General features: G+C 39.1%; 1 protein-coding gene across 17 annotated transcripts in view; it reads left to right on the top strand.

Annotated features, from left to right (window-relative positions):
• The window catches only part of HDAC9 (histone deacetylase 9), a 491,400-nt gene that overhangs the window by 377,574 nt on the left and 94,767 nt on the right, over positions 1-19,059 (top strand). For 16 of the 17 annotated variants that reach the window (XM_049799074.1, XM_049799072.1, XM_049799073.1 and 13 more), the window contains 3 exons: positions 2,244-2,351; positions 14,984-15,039; positions 15,282-15,369. In XM_049799074.1, coding sequence (XP_049655031.1) covers positions 2,244-2,351; positions 14,984-15,039; positions 15,282-15,369 — 252 coding nt within the window. The remainder of the gene's footprint in view (positions 1-2,243; positions 2,352-14,983; positions 15,040-15,281; positions 15,370-19,059) is intronic. The other variant, XR_007505862.1, reaches the window with a different exon arrangement.

The raw sequence follows: 19,059 nt of genomic DNA, 5'->3' as shown, positions 1-19,059 counted from the left end.
ATGTGTCAGAGCAGACAACTGTCTTGAAGGGTGGGTACTCTCAAGCTGTGGTTACAATTTTAACTTAATCGGCCTTCCTGGAAATGAATCATAGTCCCTTTGAGGATGCAGGCTCCTGCTCATGCCCTGGTGTACGGAGCAGCTGCCATTGAATCATTTTCATCAGCCACTCCTTCATGTTAACCTTAATTTGCTAGCCATAAAAATGGTAAGAAAGTACTCCATCCCAACCCTCTTGTTGATACTACTTTATTTAAAGTACTGCACAGTATTTTTCAAAGTTTGTTATGGTTTGATTAAATTGATTTAACCAATGACCTCTACTTATTTATCTCCTTATTTGTTTTAAAAATGAAAATTTATTCACAGTTGCTTTAAAGCAATAGAGAGACAATCTGAATGTCTGCCTAATGTTAAATATGTCTTTTTTTTTTTTTTTTTTTTACTACTTGATTTCTTTCTTATTTCTTGTAATTTTCTTAGTTACCTATGGATTTGTGTGCATCTTTGGGAAAGCTACTTAATTTCTTTAAATCTCAAACTACCAATCTGCAAAACAAATATAATAAATCATCCTGTATCAAGCTGATGATGCTTAATTGTGTTTGTACAACATTTTGAGTTTCTCACATGAAAACACAGTGTGCTGTTATTACTGTTATTCTAAACTTTGCGAGCAAAATCCAGTCATTTTATTCAGGTCTACTGTGAATACAAACTATTTTCATTAGTTCTGCTGCATACACACACAACTGATCAAAACGATAGAAAACTCAGGTCCAGTACACTGAAAAGTAAGATCACTTTAGTAGCTTGAAATATAATATTATTGTAACAGTAATGGCGAAGACATTTGACAGGTGTAGAGAAGATCAAGCTTCTTTCTGTTTCAAATGACTAATCAGAGAAATTCCTCAGAACCTCCAGAGTTGAGTAGCAGTTGCATCCATTTTCAATTACTTGATTTCTTTCTTTGTTTCCTTCTTTTTTTCTTTCCTTTTTTTTTTTTTTTAAAGAAATTAGGAACAGAAGCTTCTCGTTCAAACTGAAAACATGTCTCAGTGTGCTTGGAAGTTATCCAAATAGCATCTGCCACAGTATTTTGTCTATCCCTAAATGTTTTTCTTTTCATGATAAATTTGTACGGTATGATACAATTAAATGCACTTCCCATGGAGCATCGAGGAAGTCTGGCTGTCTCTTTGGATGACTTTTTCAGACTGTTTCGCACCATCATGTCTGCTTGGCATAATATCATATAAGGGATATACAACATTTCACCTGTATTTTTGGTATGTTTCTGCAAATAAATACTTACTAAAAATAGATTTCAAAAGTAAAACTTTAGCATACCAGTTGGAGCTGTAGAGCAGTGCTGCTTAGTCATCTTTATAATATTTCCTTTTTAATATTTTATCTTTATAATATTTTATCCTTCTATTTTATATAATATTCATGTAATGTTTTACATGTCACACTTGCTCATTTAGAAGGCGCAAAAGATAATTTTCTCTGCTTATAATAACCACATTAATCTGTTACCAAGAGGGATCTAGAGCCTTTCAGCCAAAACTTCTTAGTTCGTTTCGTCAAAACTGGAGATACAGCAAGGGTTGCACGTTATTTTATTGAATTTTATTTTCTGTCTATGGCAATAGCAACTACTGAAACTAATCCAAACAGTTACTTGTTCTGATTTCCGTCACATAAAAACAACTCCAGCCTGGGTAGGAAAGACGAGTGCTTGCTACTCTTTTTTTTTTTTTTTTTTCCCCTTTTTTTCAAAAGAGGAGCAATGACCTGAGCCACTGGTAAGTTTTGGTGTCACGGGTGGCCCGTGACGGCCGCCGGAGCCAGCGGTGGCCGTCCCCGCCGGACGCGTTGTCCCGGCGCTGGCGGGTCCCCGTCCCCCCGCCGGCCTGAGGACCCGGCACACGGCGTCTGGTGAGCAGGCCCAGCCCGGCCGATGTAACGCTGTTTGTAATGAGAAATCTAAACAGGGAATGGCAGCGAGGCATGACTGGAATGTGTTTCCATTGGAGAAGCCCGTGCAGAGAAAAAGCATAAGCAAAGCCATGTCCAGAAGGCCTTTCAGCTGGCCAGGACGGAAGACTGATGTTATTGTACATGGGCTGTCACGCTGCCAGCCCTCCCTCACGGGTTTGTTTTCTCTTATGCTCTCCCTCTCCCTCTCCCTCTCCCTCTCTCCCCTGCCTTCCTCCCGGGGCCGGCTGTTTGCTCAGGTGGACAGTGACACCGTTTGGAACGAGCTGCACTCGGCCGGGGCGGCACGCATGGCGGTGGGCTGTGTCATCGAGCTGGCGGCCCGCGTGGCCTCCCGGGAGCTGAAGGTGAGGTCCGGGCCGCGCCGTGGGTGGGAGAGCCGGGGCGGGGGGCGGGGGGGGCTGGGGGGAGGCAATGCTCAACCGCTCCGCTCTGCTCCGGGCAGGGTGGCGGGAGGAGGGCCGGGAGGGTGGCCACGAAGGTGTGGCAGCCCAGGCGGCTCTTCAAGGCCTCGCCGGGGACGATCCTGCTGTCGATATGCTGGAGCAGTGGTGGGTGCTCGCAGCGCAGAGCTGCTACAGCCCGGGGGGGAAGTTACTCGGAGCGTGCGTGTCTCTGGCAAGTGGCTGTGGCACTGCCTTTTGAAGGGAATTTTTAAATTTATTATTTTTTTAATATGGCTGCCCAGTCACGTGCGTAACCTCGGGATACCACCCAGAGAGAGGGGAGGCAAACAGCGGACGTGCAGGCTAGGGGGAAGAGGGAGGCGGGTGGTGAGGAGAGCGGTGACCCGGGAGGTGCCTTTCCGCCAGGCTGGCTGCCCCGCGTTCTTCTCCCCGGCCCCCTTTCCTTTCCTATCTCCGTGCCGCGCGATCTGCAAGGCATGATGTACAAAACCCAAATTATCCCCAGTCTAAACAATTTATAAAAGCTCCAGACCTGACGGACTTTGACATTTTATTTGGTATTTTAACAGCCCTATTTAAAGGTACACCATATGCAGCCGGAGTGCAGGCTTGCCCCAATAAACATTGTTGGAGCTAACATGCCTCCTTAATGAAACTGTTTATTCACTTTCCAGTCCAAATAGTAATGGATTCAGTCATGTTTCCAAAATCAAGGTAGAAATAAATATTTTAGAATTAGCATGGTACGATGATTTTTAAAATTCCAAATTGTATTTGAACTTGAGAATTTTCTTCCTGTACGTTAGTCTTATTTCAGTCAAAATATGCTAGCCACTTACGTGGGGAGGGGTACATATGTTTATGTGTATACATAGATATAGAATAGATAGGTACATAAGTGACAGCATGCTCAGGTGAAATGCAGTACTATAGCTCTGAAGCAGTCGAATGCAGTTACTAAACTTTCATATTCAGAAACTGAAATCATTAGCCAGGTCCTACACAAAATGTACGGATTTTGAAATCTCAGGTCAAGGACAGCGTACATCTTATGGGACCCTGTTGTGCATCCTTTCTCAGGGGTACTTCATTCATATTAAGCTTTTTGGGCACGGTAGGATTCAATACACAAGTCACTGTGCATTATTCCCACACAACAGGACTAACGAAAGTGAAGAAGCTTTTTTTAGCGAGTTTTTACCTTTGGCAACTGTAGGACATACATCAGTTTCTAAGGCAATATAAAAGTAAGTTTTGATAAGAATAATGAGATACGTCCTGTGCGCAGTTGACAAGAGCTGGGTCCACTGCAGAATCTTTACTGCTTACCTCTGTACATTTGTGGTGTCTTTCCACAGTGTGAATGCTCTTGGTTCTTTGTGTGTGACGGACAGCTGAAAAGAATCAAACATCCACCGCTGTGAGACCTTGGTTGCTACTGGCGTTGCAACAGTCTGTAAACAATTATTTTAAATTTAGTACTAGTTTGTAGTTCACTGTAAAATTTTTGTTGATCCTAAATAGAATCTTTGTCTGCAGTGCAGAGAATTGAAGAAGTCTCATGCAACCTGCAGTTGAGACATAGGAAAGGTAATTATTCAGTAGACATGCCAAGTAGTTGGTTTATACCAAATCATCAAGAAAATAGGTATGAAAAGGATTTGCTGTGAAAGAGAATTGGGAATACTCACGCCATTCCTGACAGGTGTTTATCTAACCTGCTCCTATACTTCCAGCATGAAGACCAATGACTTACATGCCACCATGCCAACCGTATGAACTAACAATCTGCATGTGGTATTTATAATTTAAGGTTATGGAAAGGTTATTAAGGCCTGACTGACAGAAGAAAAGCATGCTACCAGAAGTTCTGGAAATTTACCAGTCCTGACATTAGCTATTTTAGCAGAGTCCTCCTTTGTTTGCTTTGTCACTGCATCCATACAAACCTGGGGTTTGCTGGTGAGTTGCTCCCAATACCCTCATATAGTAAACGACATTAGGGGGATTTTTGCCGTGTATTATGGGGTTTTCTACACAGTGTTCAGGATGAGATTATAGGTAACGGTAAGATTTTAGCCCCACAGCTCTGTATGTTCTAATCTACCTTTATGACTTTCCGTGTTGCTTTTCCATCTTTCTGCCATTTTCCCTCTAAAAACATACATGTTGCATTGATCAGCTGTTTCCAGTATAGGCAAAATGCCAGTTTTGTAGCGTACTTGTGAAGATCTGAGGGGAAGTAAGTGAAGCTGACCACTTCCATGTGCGTTCATTGAGCAAATACGCATGTGAAGCAACCATTTGGGGCCTGTACTGTGAGCACTGAGTGGGAGGATTAAGCTCTGATGGGAATCTGGAATGATCTGCTGCAGCTTCAGAATCTTTGGATGACAAAAAAGCGCCTTCCAAGAATTGTGTGTAAGTTACAACATCTCTGCTACATGTAAACAGCAAGATGAGAGCAGTAGAGAAACATGCTGTAGTTTTCCCCTGGAAGTTTACCACCATGGATTGCTATCAGATGGTGAGCTGTCCGTTTGGTGTCATCTTAAGAAAAGAAAGTAAATTATGAGACAGGGCATACTGATTTGTTCTGAAATCCCACAGTTCTCTGAGAAGGGCCACATGTCCTGAAGTTCACAGTGGCAGACTTACAATACGCAGCAAGGACTTCCCACAGGGCAGTGCTCCAGATTGCAGCAGAGGAGGCAGTGGATTATCTACTCACTCCACTGGAGAATCACAGATGCCTTTTTCTGAAACAGCCACGGCAACATTAGGATAACCTCAGAGCAAAACTATCTAGCATAGACAAAGTCTGAGACAAGAAGCCTCAGGAAGGAGAAACTGAAGTCATTCATTTAATAAGTGCTTTTCTGACTTGAGAATTATCAAATTTGTCAGTGTAGCTGGGTATGAGCAGCCCAATGATTTCTTACAGCTTGATGAATCAATATATATGTTTTTAAAAAAGTCTACCATGGTTTTCCTAAAAAGAAAATTAATATAATAGTTTATTATATGGACATTTATTAAATTAATCTAAAAAACAAATTGTGTACAAAACTGAAGATAAATGTCTTCACTGCCTAGCTAGAGTGTAGCATCTATCAAGCATAAACTGCCCTGTGTTGACTGGCATCTAACATTTGAAGTCTATTTCAGGAATGACAGCACATTTCAATTTCTATACTTATTCCATGGTCTCTACTGATGTTGCTTGCTATTGTATAGAGTGATAGTAATATGTTGGAACTATAGGTACATGCCGCTAAGAAAAGGGTTGAGACTACAAAATAAATTATGCAAGTCTGCAGAACAATTGAGAGATTCACTACGGGGCTGGGCATGAGTCAAACTTGTATGCAAAGCAGAGGGTTCTTTACTTTATTCTGAATTTCCTGAGACTGTCAGTCCCATTTCACACAGGTCTCGTCTGAGAACAGCAACATTTTGTTCATCTGATTTGGACAGTGTTCAAAAACTGACCAGGAGTTAAGAGTTCTCTTCACTGTAGTTCAAACCCCTTGTGAGACATCAGATTTCTTTGATCTACTTGACTAATGGAGAAAGCATCAATATGGCAGTGCTAAAGATGTAGAACAATAGGGTTTACTGAATTTCTACTGCTGCCATAATAGTAAATTACGGTGCTGGTGTTTGGTTTTTTTTAAATCAGGACAAATTGTCCCTTCTCTGGGGAGCCTTAATCTGGATGGTTTTTATTTGATTATATCAAACAATCAAAATTAAGGTTTGGGGGTGGGGGGGTGTTTAATAATATAACGAGCACTTATTGAGATCCATTTGATGCACTTTTGAGATAACATTTAATAGAGAATAAAGAATCACACCACTGAAATATGTAGTATGATAAATGTGATGTTATACTGAGTCAAATGCTATGTTTTTCCTTTTTTTTCATGGATTTATTTGCATGTATGATGAATGTCATCTTGGCAGTATTACAATAGGAGATGAGCCTAAATATTGCATGAAGGTCACCCTTTTTTGAGTTTTTTATAATTTAGGAAACCTGCTGATGCATGATGAAGTAATTATATGGAATCGGTGCCACAGCTCTCCTGTCTAGCTTTTTTTCTGTATCTACCTTTGCTCCTTTCTCATTTCCCCAACAGATATATGTAGCTAGCTTCTAATAATCTGCTGGCTGACCACAGATCTTCAGAAGAGTGGAGTATGCAGAACTGGGTGAATATAATTCCACTGCAGTCATTATCTATATCCAATAAATAATTTTAACAGATAAGAGAAGTCTTACGATATATTCCTTGGGGCTTGGGGAAGAAATACAGGTAGTGCCCTGCATATGTTTTCTTGCATGCAGTATAGTTTGTAAACTTGGAAATCACTGTCTCTAGCCTCTACCTAATGACCACACCTTCAGAAAGAGGGCCCTAGAAGATCTGCATCTGCAGAGAGAGCATTTCTTTCCTGGAAGTGTCTCCTAAGGATCTCCTTCCTCTCTTGCACTGCTCCAAAGGAAAATAGAGATGTGCTAGAAGCATGTTGCAAAAGGAACACTCACGGTGTCCCAGTCACTGCTCTGCAATAATGAGGCAGATTTCAGGAGCGCATGACCTAGTGGCTTGGTGGCACTGGGAGGTGCTGTCCTGCCCTGCCTTCTCATTTATTTCCCAGCCCAGCCCAGCTGCTTCCCTTACATCGACTCTGATGCTCAGCTCCGTTCACCTCCCCTCCCTGCCAGCACGCTACATCACTCAGAGGCAGCTAGGCACCAAGAGACTCTCCCCTTGCCTGCACCTGGCTATCCTGCGCAGCGGGCACTTCCCTCCTGCTGCTGAACTGGACGAATACAGAGGTTGTCCAAACCCTGCCTTAGACAAATCTCAGAGAAAAATAAGGAGGGTTTCTGCATCTGCGGTCTCTCTTGAGTTTCAGATTTCATTTGTAACCCTTAGAGCTTGCAGAGGATCTCACCTTTAGGACTTAGCTTGCCAAATTACTGTTTTTTCTGAAGGAGTTTTGGTTGCTGATATTTCCTTTTTGTTAACCAAATTATTCACGCTGATGCTGCCACCTTTTTTTTGTTGCCATATATTAGGTGTTTATTAAATGATTAATACTACTTTTAAGAAGTTGGAATTCAGATAGTTGATTATGTTAATATGATAATTTTGCAAGTATTCTTTGTTGAATAATGTCCTTCGAAATATTCTTTTTTTTTGTAATGGTTGTTTTATTGTGTTCTGTTTTGTGAACATTAAATGTGTCTTAACTTCTCTTCTGATAACAAGTTATACATTTCTCTGGCTGTCCCTTAATATCTTACCTTTGACTGGCAGGAAAAAATATTGTACCAGTGAAAAATATAATTTAAAAAGAGTATACCTAATAAGAACCTCTTTTTGCAATGGCAGATGACTTTCCATTGTCATGGGCAACTCAGTGCCAGAGCAGACCATGGAACTACTGAAAATCCAAAGGAACATTTCTGAAATGGTTTTCTTCAGCCTCACATGACCCCATTCAGTACTATTAGAAGCTGGAATTAATTATTTTAAGTACAGTACCCGTAATAAGGATTACTGTCTAGTTTACTTTGCTTATCCTTTAAATATGTCAACGTTGGTGATAGCAACACTCTTTTCTGTGATAGAAACATGTAAGCACCATATATTTTTAATTTGACAAATTTGAAACAGAAGAGACCTACACAATAAACTATTAAGAGTTGGTAGGATTTTGAATGAATTAAGAAGGAATTTTGCAAAAGAACGCTCAAGAAAAAAGGCACATAAGTTAAAAGCATGCTCTGAGACTGTCTTGAACATCCATTTCAGCTGAATTGAGTGAAGCACAAGCCCTTTCTCTGCCTTATCATATGTATGTGTGTGCGCGAACACACATGTGCAAAGCTGCCCTGTTGGCAGTTAGGGGTCATTTAACAGAATGAAACCAATTGAAATGAGTTTCCTCCGAACCAGAATCTGACATGTTCCTGGGATGGTTCTTTCTGATATGTCAGGTTGAATCAATACAGAAATAAACCTCCTGCATTTGGGTATTGCTACTCTGGTGTTTTGTATAATTGGTGGATAACTTAAATTGAACCTGAAAGACTCATTCCAAATGAGCTTGGTTATTACTGTTCTCAAGGCCTTTGTCACACAGGGCTATGGAGGAATCATCATATGGTAAATTGTACTAATCTAGTGAATAAGCAGAAATAGCTTAACCAACCCCTTCCCCCCCAAACTCTTAGTATTCTAGTCTTAAAAGTATTCTGTGTAAAAATCACTCAGCCATTTTCACAGCTCTACTGCTATGTATTCTTAGAACAAAACCTAAAATGAAGTATTTTTCTAAAGACATAATAAACAAAAAGAGCTGAAAACAAATGTCTCCCTAGTCCCACAGTGTCCTTCCTCCAGTAAAGCTTCAGGTCAGCAAATTCCCATGCCTGCCTGAACAACACAACCCCCCCAGCTCCTCTGCATACCTAAAAAAATCTCCCTTCCTGGCAAGTATTCTGTGCTCAGGTGCCTCCTGGACAGTTCTCCTCCTGCAGGCTCTGCCTGACCCTTGTTTCTGCCTCCCTGTCTCACCCTCTGCCCTATAACATTCTCCCTCTGCCTTAAAAAAATTTCTGAGTGATGTGTGGCAGCTACAAAAAAAGGCATGTTTTCCGCACCCAGGCACAGCATTTTTAACAATGCCTAGTGTGTAAAAACCAGTAAGAAATGATTGCTTATTTTACTAGTGTTAAAGACATGATTGATAAAAGCCATCAATCAAAGTTACCAATGAAGTCTTTTAGATAGTAGTTTGTGTTCTTTGCTTTTACAAATTTACAAAATTACAAAATTTCATAGGGAACCATCTCTTAGATACTTCATCCCAGCAATTATGGTTATATTTATAGCCGAATGACTGTTATTATTTCATATAGTAGTATGACTTTAATTATATGTGTGGTATATAGCTTATCTCCGTGACCACTCCGTTCTTAAAACTCTTTGGCTGCTTTCTTTCCCAATATAGTTAACACTAGTTGTGGCTGAACAGGCCATCACGGTTGTATATAATTCAGCCTGCAAGCACCAACTTTTCATGTGTATTTTCTGGTGCTATCCTCTTAGACCTTCAAGGAAGGCAGACAGGCAACTCTTTGTTTCCATCACGGAGTTAAATGTTTAATGTCCATTTCTGTGTTCTTGGCCTCTGCTAGCTTCCTCTGCAAGACAAAATGGTATTCCCTCATGTCCATTACTGTTTTCTTGGCAAATCTACATGCTGCTAATACTGGTCTGTTAAATCATGGGTTCTTGTTCACTGCATTCGTAGACCCCTAGGGCCAGATACTGGCTCCTGCTCTGGCACTATGAATAGCCTGTAAAATTGTCCTAACCATGTACCTGAGGATTGCCTCGGCCTTACACCACTCACTCCTATGGTTACCCTCCCTGCTGGATGGCATAGCTTGGGATCATGTTACAGCATAAGTGACGCCAGTAAGAATGTGGTTATCTTCTTCAGGGTACCAGTTGCAAGGGGATTGTAGTAGGCAGCTGAGACTTAAAGCAGCCCTGATGTTTGTTATTGTAAGAGTTAACTAAGCCAGAGGTAGCGGGGTTAAAGATGGCACTAAGGCCACTTCAGGGGTTACACCCTGTCAGATACACTGTGTGGAGCACCTTTTAAATGTAAAGAAATAGGTTTTTATATAACTTTATAAGGATGAAAGTTGTATATATATAAAACATAAGGAATATCAATTCTGACAGGAGGAATGGATACATTTCTGTATAATAACTGAAGAAGTTTCTACAAAGAAATGAAGTATTAGCTTCAGTGGTTTGCTTCTCATTCTGAAGCCTGTGCACACTGAAGCAAAAATAAAACCTTTCCATGAAAAACAAGTGAGTGTCCAAGAATGCCATGTTTAAGCACTAATTTTAAGAGCTAAGGGCTAAGGGCTAGGTTAAGGGATTTAGACATGTAGAAAATAGAAACTTTAACACCTGACTGTAGGAGGATGTTGAGCTTCAAGTGCGGAATCTAGACCCTGAGTTAAGTACCTGGTCTCCATATGAAATAGACAGTGGTTCCTGAGAAAGCTGTCCTTAACAATGTGTGCAGCTGCAATTAGCTAGTGAATGGGACAAAGTTCTGCCGAGAAATTTGCTCGTCATTAGAGATTACACCCATTTTCCTGAAAGCCTTTTTTCAAAGTTTACCAGCTTCTGAATAGAATCACAGAATCACAGAACAGTTGAGGTTGGAAGTGACCTCAGGAAGCCATTGGGTCCACCTGCCCTGCTCAAGCAGGGCGACCTAGAGCTAGTTTCCCAGGACTATGTCCAGATGGCTTTTGTATATCTCCAGGGATAGAAACTCCACAACCTCACGGGGCAACCTGTTCTATTGCTCAGTCACCCTCACAGTAAAAGAGCATTTTCGTATGTTCAGATGGAGCCTCCGCTATTTCAGTTTGTGCTCCTTCCCTCTTGAATAGTTGGACTAGATGGCATTGCTCTTTCATACAGGGTTTTACAGCTTAAAAGACAAGAAGAGCTTCAATTTCTTATCTTTTCAGTTGAAAGGAATCCATTTTTAAACTCCGTATGAAACTGTCATATCTTAAATTTGAGATTCAGTGGTGGTGTTTTGTCCTCTATTGAAGGACTGCTACTCTGCAGGAAATAATTAAAGCTTCATAAGTTTGAGTAAGAGCTGAGGAAGAGCATGACTCCAGACCTATTAGAAAACTCATTTAGACTGAAAAGATGTGTCTCAGTGTCTACTTTATGGACCACATAATCTAAATACACAAACAGGTACGGGAAGAATATTTGCAAATTCATCCTCATGTTCAAGAAGGAGTTGAACCTGAGTCTTCTACTGCTTAAAGAAGTGCTCTTGGAGTGCCTGCTGGGGTTCATAGCTATTTCTTGCATGGCACTGGCTTTTCTTGGAGTCAACAAAAAGTCAGATGATTTTACTAGAGTAGTACCAGGCTGAAGCTAGTATGCACTGCTTCTCAGCCAGGCTTCCCAGCATACCTGGAGTGCCAGGCTGGCCGGGTCACTTTTAGTCCACTTGGAATCTAGGCAGAATAAGCTCCCCACTGTCAAGTGAAGGGAAGAGTGATTCACACCTTGCCACAGCCACCACATATTACCCTAGGGAAAAATTGCCTATGTCTAGTTTTACCTCCTCGTATGATAGAAACACCACTGGAACTTTGTTGTAGATAGATGGTCAGTCCCAAGCCCTGGAGTAACCACCCGTCTTATGGTATTGTCTTGAGTGCTTGTCTTGGAAAGGTTCAGGGAGAGGTATAGTAGATGCCCAGGCATGATGTAGCCCAATGCTCTAACTCAGCACACTACAGGAAGGAATCAACTATATCACCAAAGACAAGAAGGCCACAGTGGGATGTACACCTCTGTTCTTTGGAAATCAAGCATGCAACTACCTATTTGGAGTCGTGAAAGAAGAGAATACTTAGCTTACTGTGGAAAAAGACTATCACTTTTTCTTAGTTTTCATTAAACATCCAACAAAGGGGATCTATCTGCAATGGTTCTTCTTTGTAAACTGAGTTTGGGCAGACTTCTCTGTTTGTTGTTCAAATATGCAAAGATTTTAGAACATCTCTATTCGGGCTTTACTCTTCAACCTCAAATTTAACTAAAGGTAATCATATAATGGCACAGACATGAATCCTTTTTCTAATGTTCATGTCTGTCAGTCAGTTTAATGTTCTGTCTACATATAAAGGTGTCTGTATCCTAGTATAAATAAGGCTCTGTACAAAAATGCTTTGAATTTATGTGTGTTGGCTTCATTTTCAACATATTGCTCTGTGTTAGCCTTTCTATCTTTAAAGCAGATTTTTGCCTTTCTGTCTACTGTTCTGAGCTCACTGTCTGGTATTTAAATATTGCCTAAATAAATGAATTCATGTTCCTTTGTGCTAATGCACACTGTGTTCATACAAAGCCTGAAAGTAGGAGAAATGAAGTGTTTTATCAATTACACAAAAGTTGATGTTAATACTGTATGGTAATTAGTTTTCAGTGTTTGGTGAAATTTAATTATAGTATATGCTTTATCATCAATATAACATATGCACTCTATTTAAAAAAAAAAAAAAAAGAAAATTTCCCATGTGAACTTCTTGTGATGTAAAAACACATAAAAAACGGTCACAACACTGATGTGAATATCCTGCATGCTAATGGAGAACTGTAATAGCTAACTTAAGCTCTGATAGCTGAAATTAGCTAGCTATAACAAAACAGGGCTTCCAAACAGTCTTGTCAAAGTAAAGGAACAGAAAAGAGAAGCCTATACTGTAACTGTCATGTTGTCAAAAACAGCAGTGTTGATTTTTTCTGCCTCTATCTTGCACCATGAGATCCTCCCAGAGATAATTATCTTCATTATATTGATCTTTTGGGAATGCTGATGAAGTTAGGTGATAATGAGCTGTGAGCTGAGCAGGGGCAGCTATAAGCCTTGCATGGACTTTTTCCAAATTCTTGGAAATATTGAGAGAACAAAATACAGGTAGCATGATGCTCTCTCTCTAGTAATACCCTCTTCTCTGAGTCTTTTTTCACTTCATTATCTGTACGTTCCTCAGCATACACATACTTTGCTTTTTATAAATGCTACAAAAGAATTCTTCACAGAATTCTTCTCTATGTCATACTTTGTGTGAAAAGGAAATGTTACAAAACCCTCAGAAGGATGTGAAATAGGGTTTTAGCTAAGAGTGTAAAGCTGCTTTGGTTCTGAAGATTAGTGCAGTCCACAAGGCCTTTTTTTTATGGATGGTGTGTTTGATCTGTAGGCAATTTATATTCTACCTCCAGGAATGCCTGCCTAAATATGAACATATATATTTGTTGTGTCTTTAGTTTGTTTGGTTTGTGTTTGGTTTTTTGTTGTTTGTGGTTTTTTTTAATGTGGACATTTAATGCAAAATAAGGCACAATGTCAAATCCCCCAGGTTCTTTAAATGGTGGCCAGAAGAATCACTCTTACAGATGTACTCCATTTGTGTTATAGTTTGTTTGCTGTAGTCTGATAGAACTTTGGCCACACTCCACAAAACTTGGCGGCTGGCTTCTTGGATTATGTTTAGCAGCAAATTATATGAGATAGCTGGGTAGTATTTGTTTCTAAATTAATGCCAATGTAGCAGCATAGGTAGGCAATTGCACAGGTACACACAAGCAGACAGTCATAGGATTGTTAATAAAGAGATTTCACAGGCACCAATGTAACTCTATTAACTGCCATGTTGTTCCTCCTTATTTACACCCGTATGAGTGAAAGTTTAGTAATTATTATGTGTGTTTCAGGTGAGTAAAGGCTGAAACACTGACATTTAACTATCCTAAGTATATCAAACTGGACTACTTTAATACTGATTATTAAAATATAGAAATATTCCATCCTTCTTCTTCCTGTGCCCTCTTCTCTGAAAGTCCAATACTTGGTTGGTCTTGCAGCCATACATATACACATGGTATTTGTATGAGGCTGCTTGAAAAATACAAGTTTGGCTGATATACTTATGCACAGATTATAATTTCTTATTTTTATGTATGTGTTAATTGTCATTAATTTGATGTCAAATATATAGCTGAATAGCAGAGACTAAATGTCTTGAGTAGTTGAAATAAAGAGTAAATTTGATGAAGTAATGGTGTTACTCCTGAGTCTGACTGTTGTAAGAGACATTTGGTATGATACACACCCTTATGAGACACTGCTTCTTGAATACACAATCTGACTTTCTGAACAAAGTTATCTTGCCAATTCTTCTACATTTTCCCTTTACGTTACCCACACTGGAAGGAGGGAAATTTCATTTTTCTTTTATCTTCAGTGACTCTAGAGGCAAAACATTCCTTGATCATCACTGATCCTAGTGTTGTACTTTATGAAATTTATATACAAGTCCAGAAAATGTGTCAGAAATTGACTTTAGGGAATCTATTAAACTTGAGAGCATGGCAGGTTCCCAAGTTCAATTTATGGTTTACAGAAATATGGGATATTCATTGTCATCCTTTTCCTACTGTAAGGAATTACACGTGTGTGTATGTGTCTGAATTTATCATTTAGTCCATACAGAAGGTAGGGTCAACACTGACTAATCATGTAAAATATATACCTCAAGCTACTTTTATTTTGAAGCATCTCAAGCTGGAGCAATGTAAGATTACATGAACTTAGATCAAGAATGATCAGTGGTCTCTACTTCCTTTTAAATATGAATTCTAGACAGCAGAATTGATAACAATGGCTTTCTCACCCTGCCTTTTTCCTCCTCTTTAGATCATGTGGTGTGTGTATGTATGTGTGTGCCTGTGTGTATTTATATAATTTTATATGCCACTGTTCTCAAATATATTATTTCTTGCAGTACTATGAAAGGGAGACTGGACAGAAAAAGTGCTCAGAAGCCTCTAATAGATTTCAATCCAGTCTGCCTGCTGCTCTGTTTTGCAGTGAGTCAAGTATTTTTTTAGGCTGATAATTGAAAACCTATCTTGTTCTTACAGAATGGCTTTGCTGTTGTAAGGCCCCCAGGCCATCATGCTGAAGAATCAACAGCCATGTAAGTACCAGGGAGTATTGCCCATCTTGGAGCACTAAGGTTACTGGCAATCACCTGCATTGTGCATGTCTCTGAAGAACTGTAATTGTTAGCAGATGACTGAAAAGGCTTTCTAGGTACTCCCAGAAGCAGATTTATGGCCTCAGAGATCATATAGCATTTTTTAAAATGCTCTGAACATTATTTATAGCTGTTTTCCTGACTGATTTGCTTTCTTATTTCTGTTCTTCTCTATTCCACAGGGGGTTCTGCTTTTTTAATTCGATTGCAATTACTGCCAAATACTTGAGAGACAAGCTAAATATAGGCAAGATATTGATTGTAGATCTGGTATGTATTCTTGGCAAGCATTGCACTTTCCGTGCATCTAGATAAAAGATAATGAATTTGTATTCATATGTCAGACTTTCCTGCTTTTAATATCTACAAGTAATAAAGGTGTGCATTTCCTCTGATTTTGGGAACTCATTAAAACCAGGATGGCAGTACTGAAGCCATAAACATCTATGTTTCACTTTAATGGTGTTAACTGCAATTTAATGAGAAGAAGGCACAGATCAGGGCAACTTTTATGGTCCTTAAATGAATTGATACTTCCACCGTTAAAATAACCCTACAGAACCGAAGTTTACTTTTCCCTACAGAATATAAACTTTAAATAGTCAGATGTGCTTTAAAGAATGTTGTTGCTTTGGTAACCAAATTGGCCACTTCCCCCAGCTAGCAATGATTTGACTTGTTGTGTAACTTCGATATTATTAAACAAATCAACAGGTCATTCCCTCTAAGAAGTTTTCAAGTCATGTGTGCCAGCTTTTGATGGTTCCCTGAAGGAAAGCTACGTGATTAAAAATCCACTTCATTGGATTAGTCTTGTATTTTAATATAAGGCATTCTTACACAATACTTAATATGTTTAACAAATGGATTATTTAAATGCAGATGACATTTGGCATGTTGTCTATATTATTTTCATGAATAATGAATTGGAGCTCTGCCTTGCACTTAAAGGATCAGGCCAATGCACAGCCCAAGGAAAGTTGAATGCTGATTTATGAGCACCATTTTTGTTTTCCTACAGTTCATGAGGAGGTGTAATAGGGTGTCTGACAAAGCATAGACAGGAAATGAACCCTGGCATCAAAACCTAACCTGTTACATCTGCACTTAATTAATTTTTGCAGGTGATAAAAGATTTAAAGACAAAATATGTTAAAGGGTTTTTGAAGTGCAGGGCTTAATAGTCTAAATCTTGTTCATATCTGCACTCATAATTAAATCTTATTGTGAAGTCATGGCCTTACCATCTAGCACTTTTGTTCAGTTAAACATGCGTACTGGCTGTTGAAGAGAAGCAGAGAAAGAAGGAGTGTGGTAAAAGGAATGGCAAGTGAAAAATGAGTAGTAGAATAAGTATATGGGTAGGTTAACTATTCTTAGAATGTTTTTCAAATATTTCTTAGAGTGATCTATTATCACTTAGAAACATAATTATAAACTGCAAGAAACTAGTATTTTTGCAAAATTCACTTCCACTCTATGTTGTATCTGTCTGCTGACTTGAATCTTACAGTTCATTGAGTTTTAGTGCTGTAAATGCTGGCCAAAAGTAAACTCTGTGTTTATTCTTGGTTTTTTTTAATAAGAAAAGCCTATTCAAAGTTTGCATTTTGTGAATGCTTTTGAGTTTTTTTGACTGTAAATGTTACATTCACCTTGTTGGGAAAAGAAATCCATTTGACCTACTTAACCAATAAGCACTTAGGAATTCAGCTTCAATTTTTCAAGGCAAGGTTAAATGTGCAAATCATTACCTGTGCAAATGATTACCTGTGAAGCTGCCTATCATTACCCAGGAAAGTAGATGGGGAATGGTCAGCCTCTCTCTGACTCTATCCCATTGGCCAGAATAACTCAGCTGGTGAAAAGGGAGAAATATATGGCTGACACAGATTACTTCATTCATGGAGCAGTTGCAGTCCAGTCCCTAGTCTGCTCCATGGTCAGTGCAATGACCTACAAAAATTCGTATAGAAAATTTCTTATGTATGCAAACTATGGATAAATCACAATCCAAACTGAATGAATGAACAAGTTAATGGTGATGTCTTTATGCCCACCAACAGAGAGCTTCTGGCATCTGAAAGAAAGAATGGAATTACAGATGTTAGACTTGAAATTAACCTTTAAGACTATATTTTGATAGTGACTAGCACAGCAGGACCCCATGCAGGTTGGCAGCTATACATGTTACTACAATGTAAATATTAAAAAGTAATATTCAATCCCACACATTTAACTGTACTCTAGTTACAAATTAAGTATAGTCTTCATAGCTGCTACATGTGTTGATATATAAATTCTTATCTTTTAAATTTTTAATCTTTCCTTCATTTATTTCTACACTAAAATAAAAGACCTCTTTGTCAGTTTTTCTTATACTTATTCCACCATGTGAATACATCTCCATTTTTTAACTGATTTATATGCCCTGAATACACTTGATCTACTAAGTGCAGAATATGAACACATTTCCCACATGGTAACACCCACAGTCTTAAACAACACATTCCTTTGTCTAACCAGAGAAGTTACTGCTCTTCAAAACAGAGTAACCCTTCTTGGTGGAATTAAAGGTTAGACAAGAAAAGTAGCTTTGAGATTTTAATAATAGTAATAATAATAATAATAATAATAGAGCTCTCTATGCCCATTTAATCTTTTTTCTTCTCATTTGAAACCTGTTACAGCAAGAAGGTATCTAAAGCCCCAAATATGCATGGGAAAGAAAGACTAATTAAAATCACAAAATGAAGTCCTATTATGTTTTTACTCAGTCTCTGCAGATCTATCTATATGGCCAACATAACTTCTTCGGTTGTTGTTGCAATCCTTGTACCAAGATCATCCATACTTGCATGTATGTTAGCATGATCTGGGTGTGTTTTGGAGTAAACCAATTAATTCTGTCATAGTTGAAGACTGAATGGAATTCTGGGGTTAGTCTGCATGCCAGATTTTACTTCATTTGCCAGTCAGAGGCCTCTAACACTATGCTGGCTGCCTTCAAATGTCCAACGGCCTCACACCAGTGTGTGCTCCTTTGCACCTCCAACATGTGTTACATTTAACCTTGGCACTAAGTCACAGTTGGGCTGTAACTTCATGTTGTTTCAAGTACTTTCAACTGAGAAAAGAAAAGTAAGCATTATAATATTACCCCACAGAGGTCCCAGAGGAGGTCCAAGTCAAGCACAATGCAGTACAAGTAAGACTCAATCAATGTAGAGAGTCCTGAGCAATGTGGATGAAAGTCATGGGCTATATCAGCTGGCAAAGAGCACAAGCAATGGGCAGTGCTTGCTGTGCCGTTGGCAATGTACACCTAACTCCAACCTTCCTGAAGTCTAGGCATCCTGAGGAAAATGAGACCATTGTTTCTCTGATCCTAAATTTGGTTCAGACCTCATGGGGTTTGTAAAATAAATACAGTCTGGGTGATAGTGTTGCCATTCAGTGTACTTTTCTGTCCTCCTTCTGAAATCTCAATTTAAATCAGAAATTTCAAAAAGGGATGGATTAAAGGAGAAGAATCAGTAATATCTATAATTTTTCAGCTTCCTACAAATGCCAGTGGAGAAACTTTCAAAAAAGACTCAGTTTTCTTTTACTGAAAGGCAAGTGAATTTTCCATTTTCACTTGTAAACTTTCTTGTGAGTCTAATCACATAGTACAATAGTAGAACTGTGAAAACAAAACTAAAAAAAAGAGGAAAAGTCCACAACATCAGCCTTTGTTATCTAGATACACTGTCAGCATTTCTTTTTCAGTATTTTATTTAATAACAGAATTTCTTTTCACTGGCATTATATAATGTTTGAAATATGGAGACTGGCCAAGGTCACTCCTTGATTGTGGAAGGCACATCCTATCTGCCAGATGATTTAATAGCTAATGAGATCATATTCCTATGTCTTCAACTGTTGCCGTCATGATTTTGCAAAAATGAAGTATGAAGT

The sequence above is a fragment of the Accipiter gentilis genome, chromosome 4 (assembly GCF_929443795.1).
Source record: "Accipiter gentilis chromosome 4, bAccGen1.1, whole genome shotgun sequence".
In the NCBI taxonomy this organism is placed as follows: Eukaryota; Metazoa; Chordata; class Aves; order Accipitriformes; family Accipitridae; genus Astur; species Astur gentilis.
This window is presented reverse-complemented; position numbering and strand designations above follow the sequence as displayed.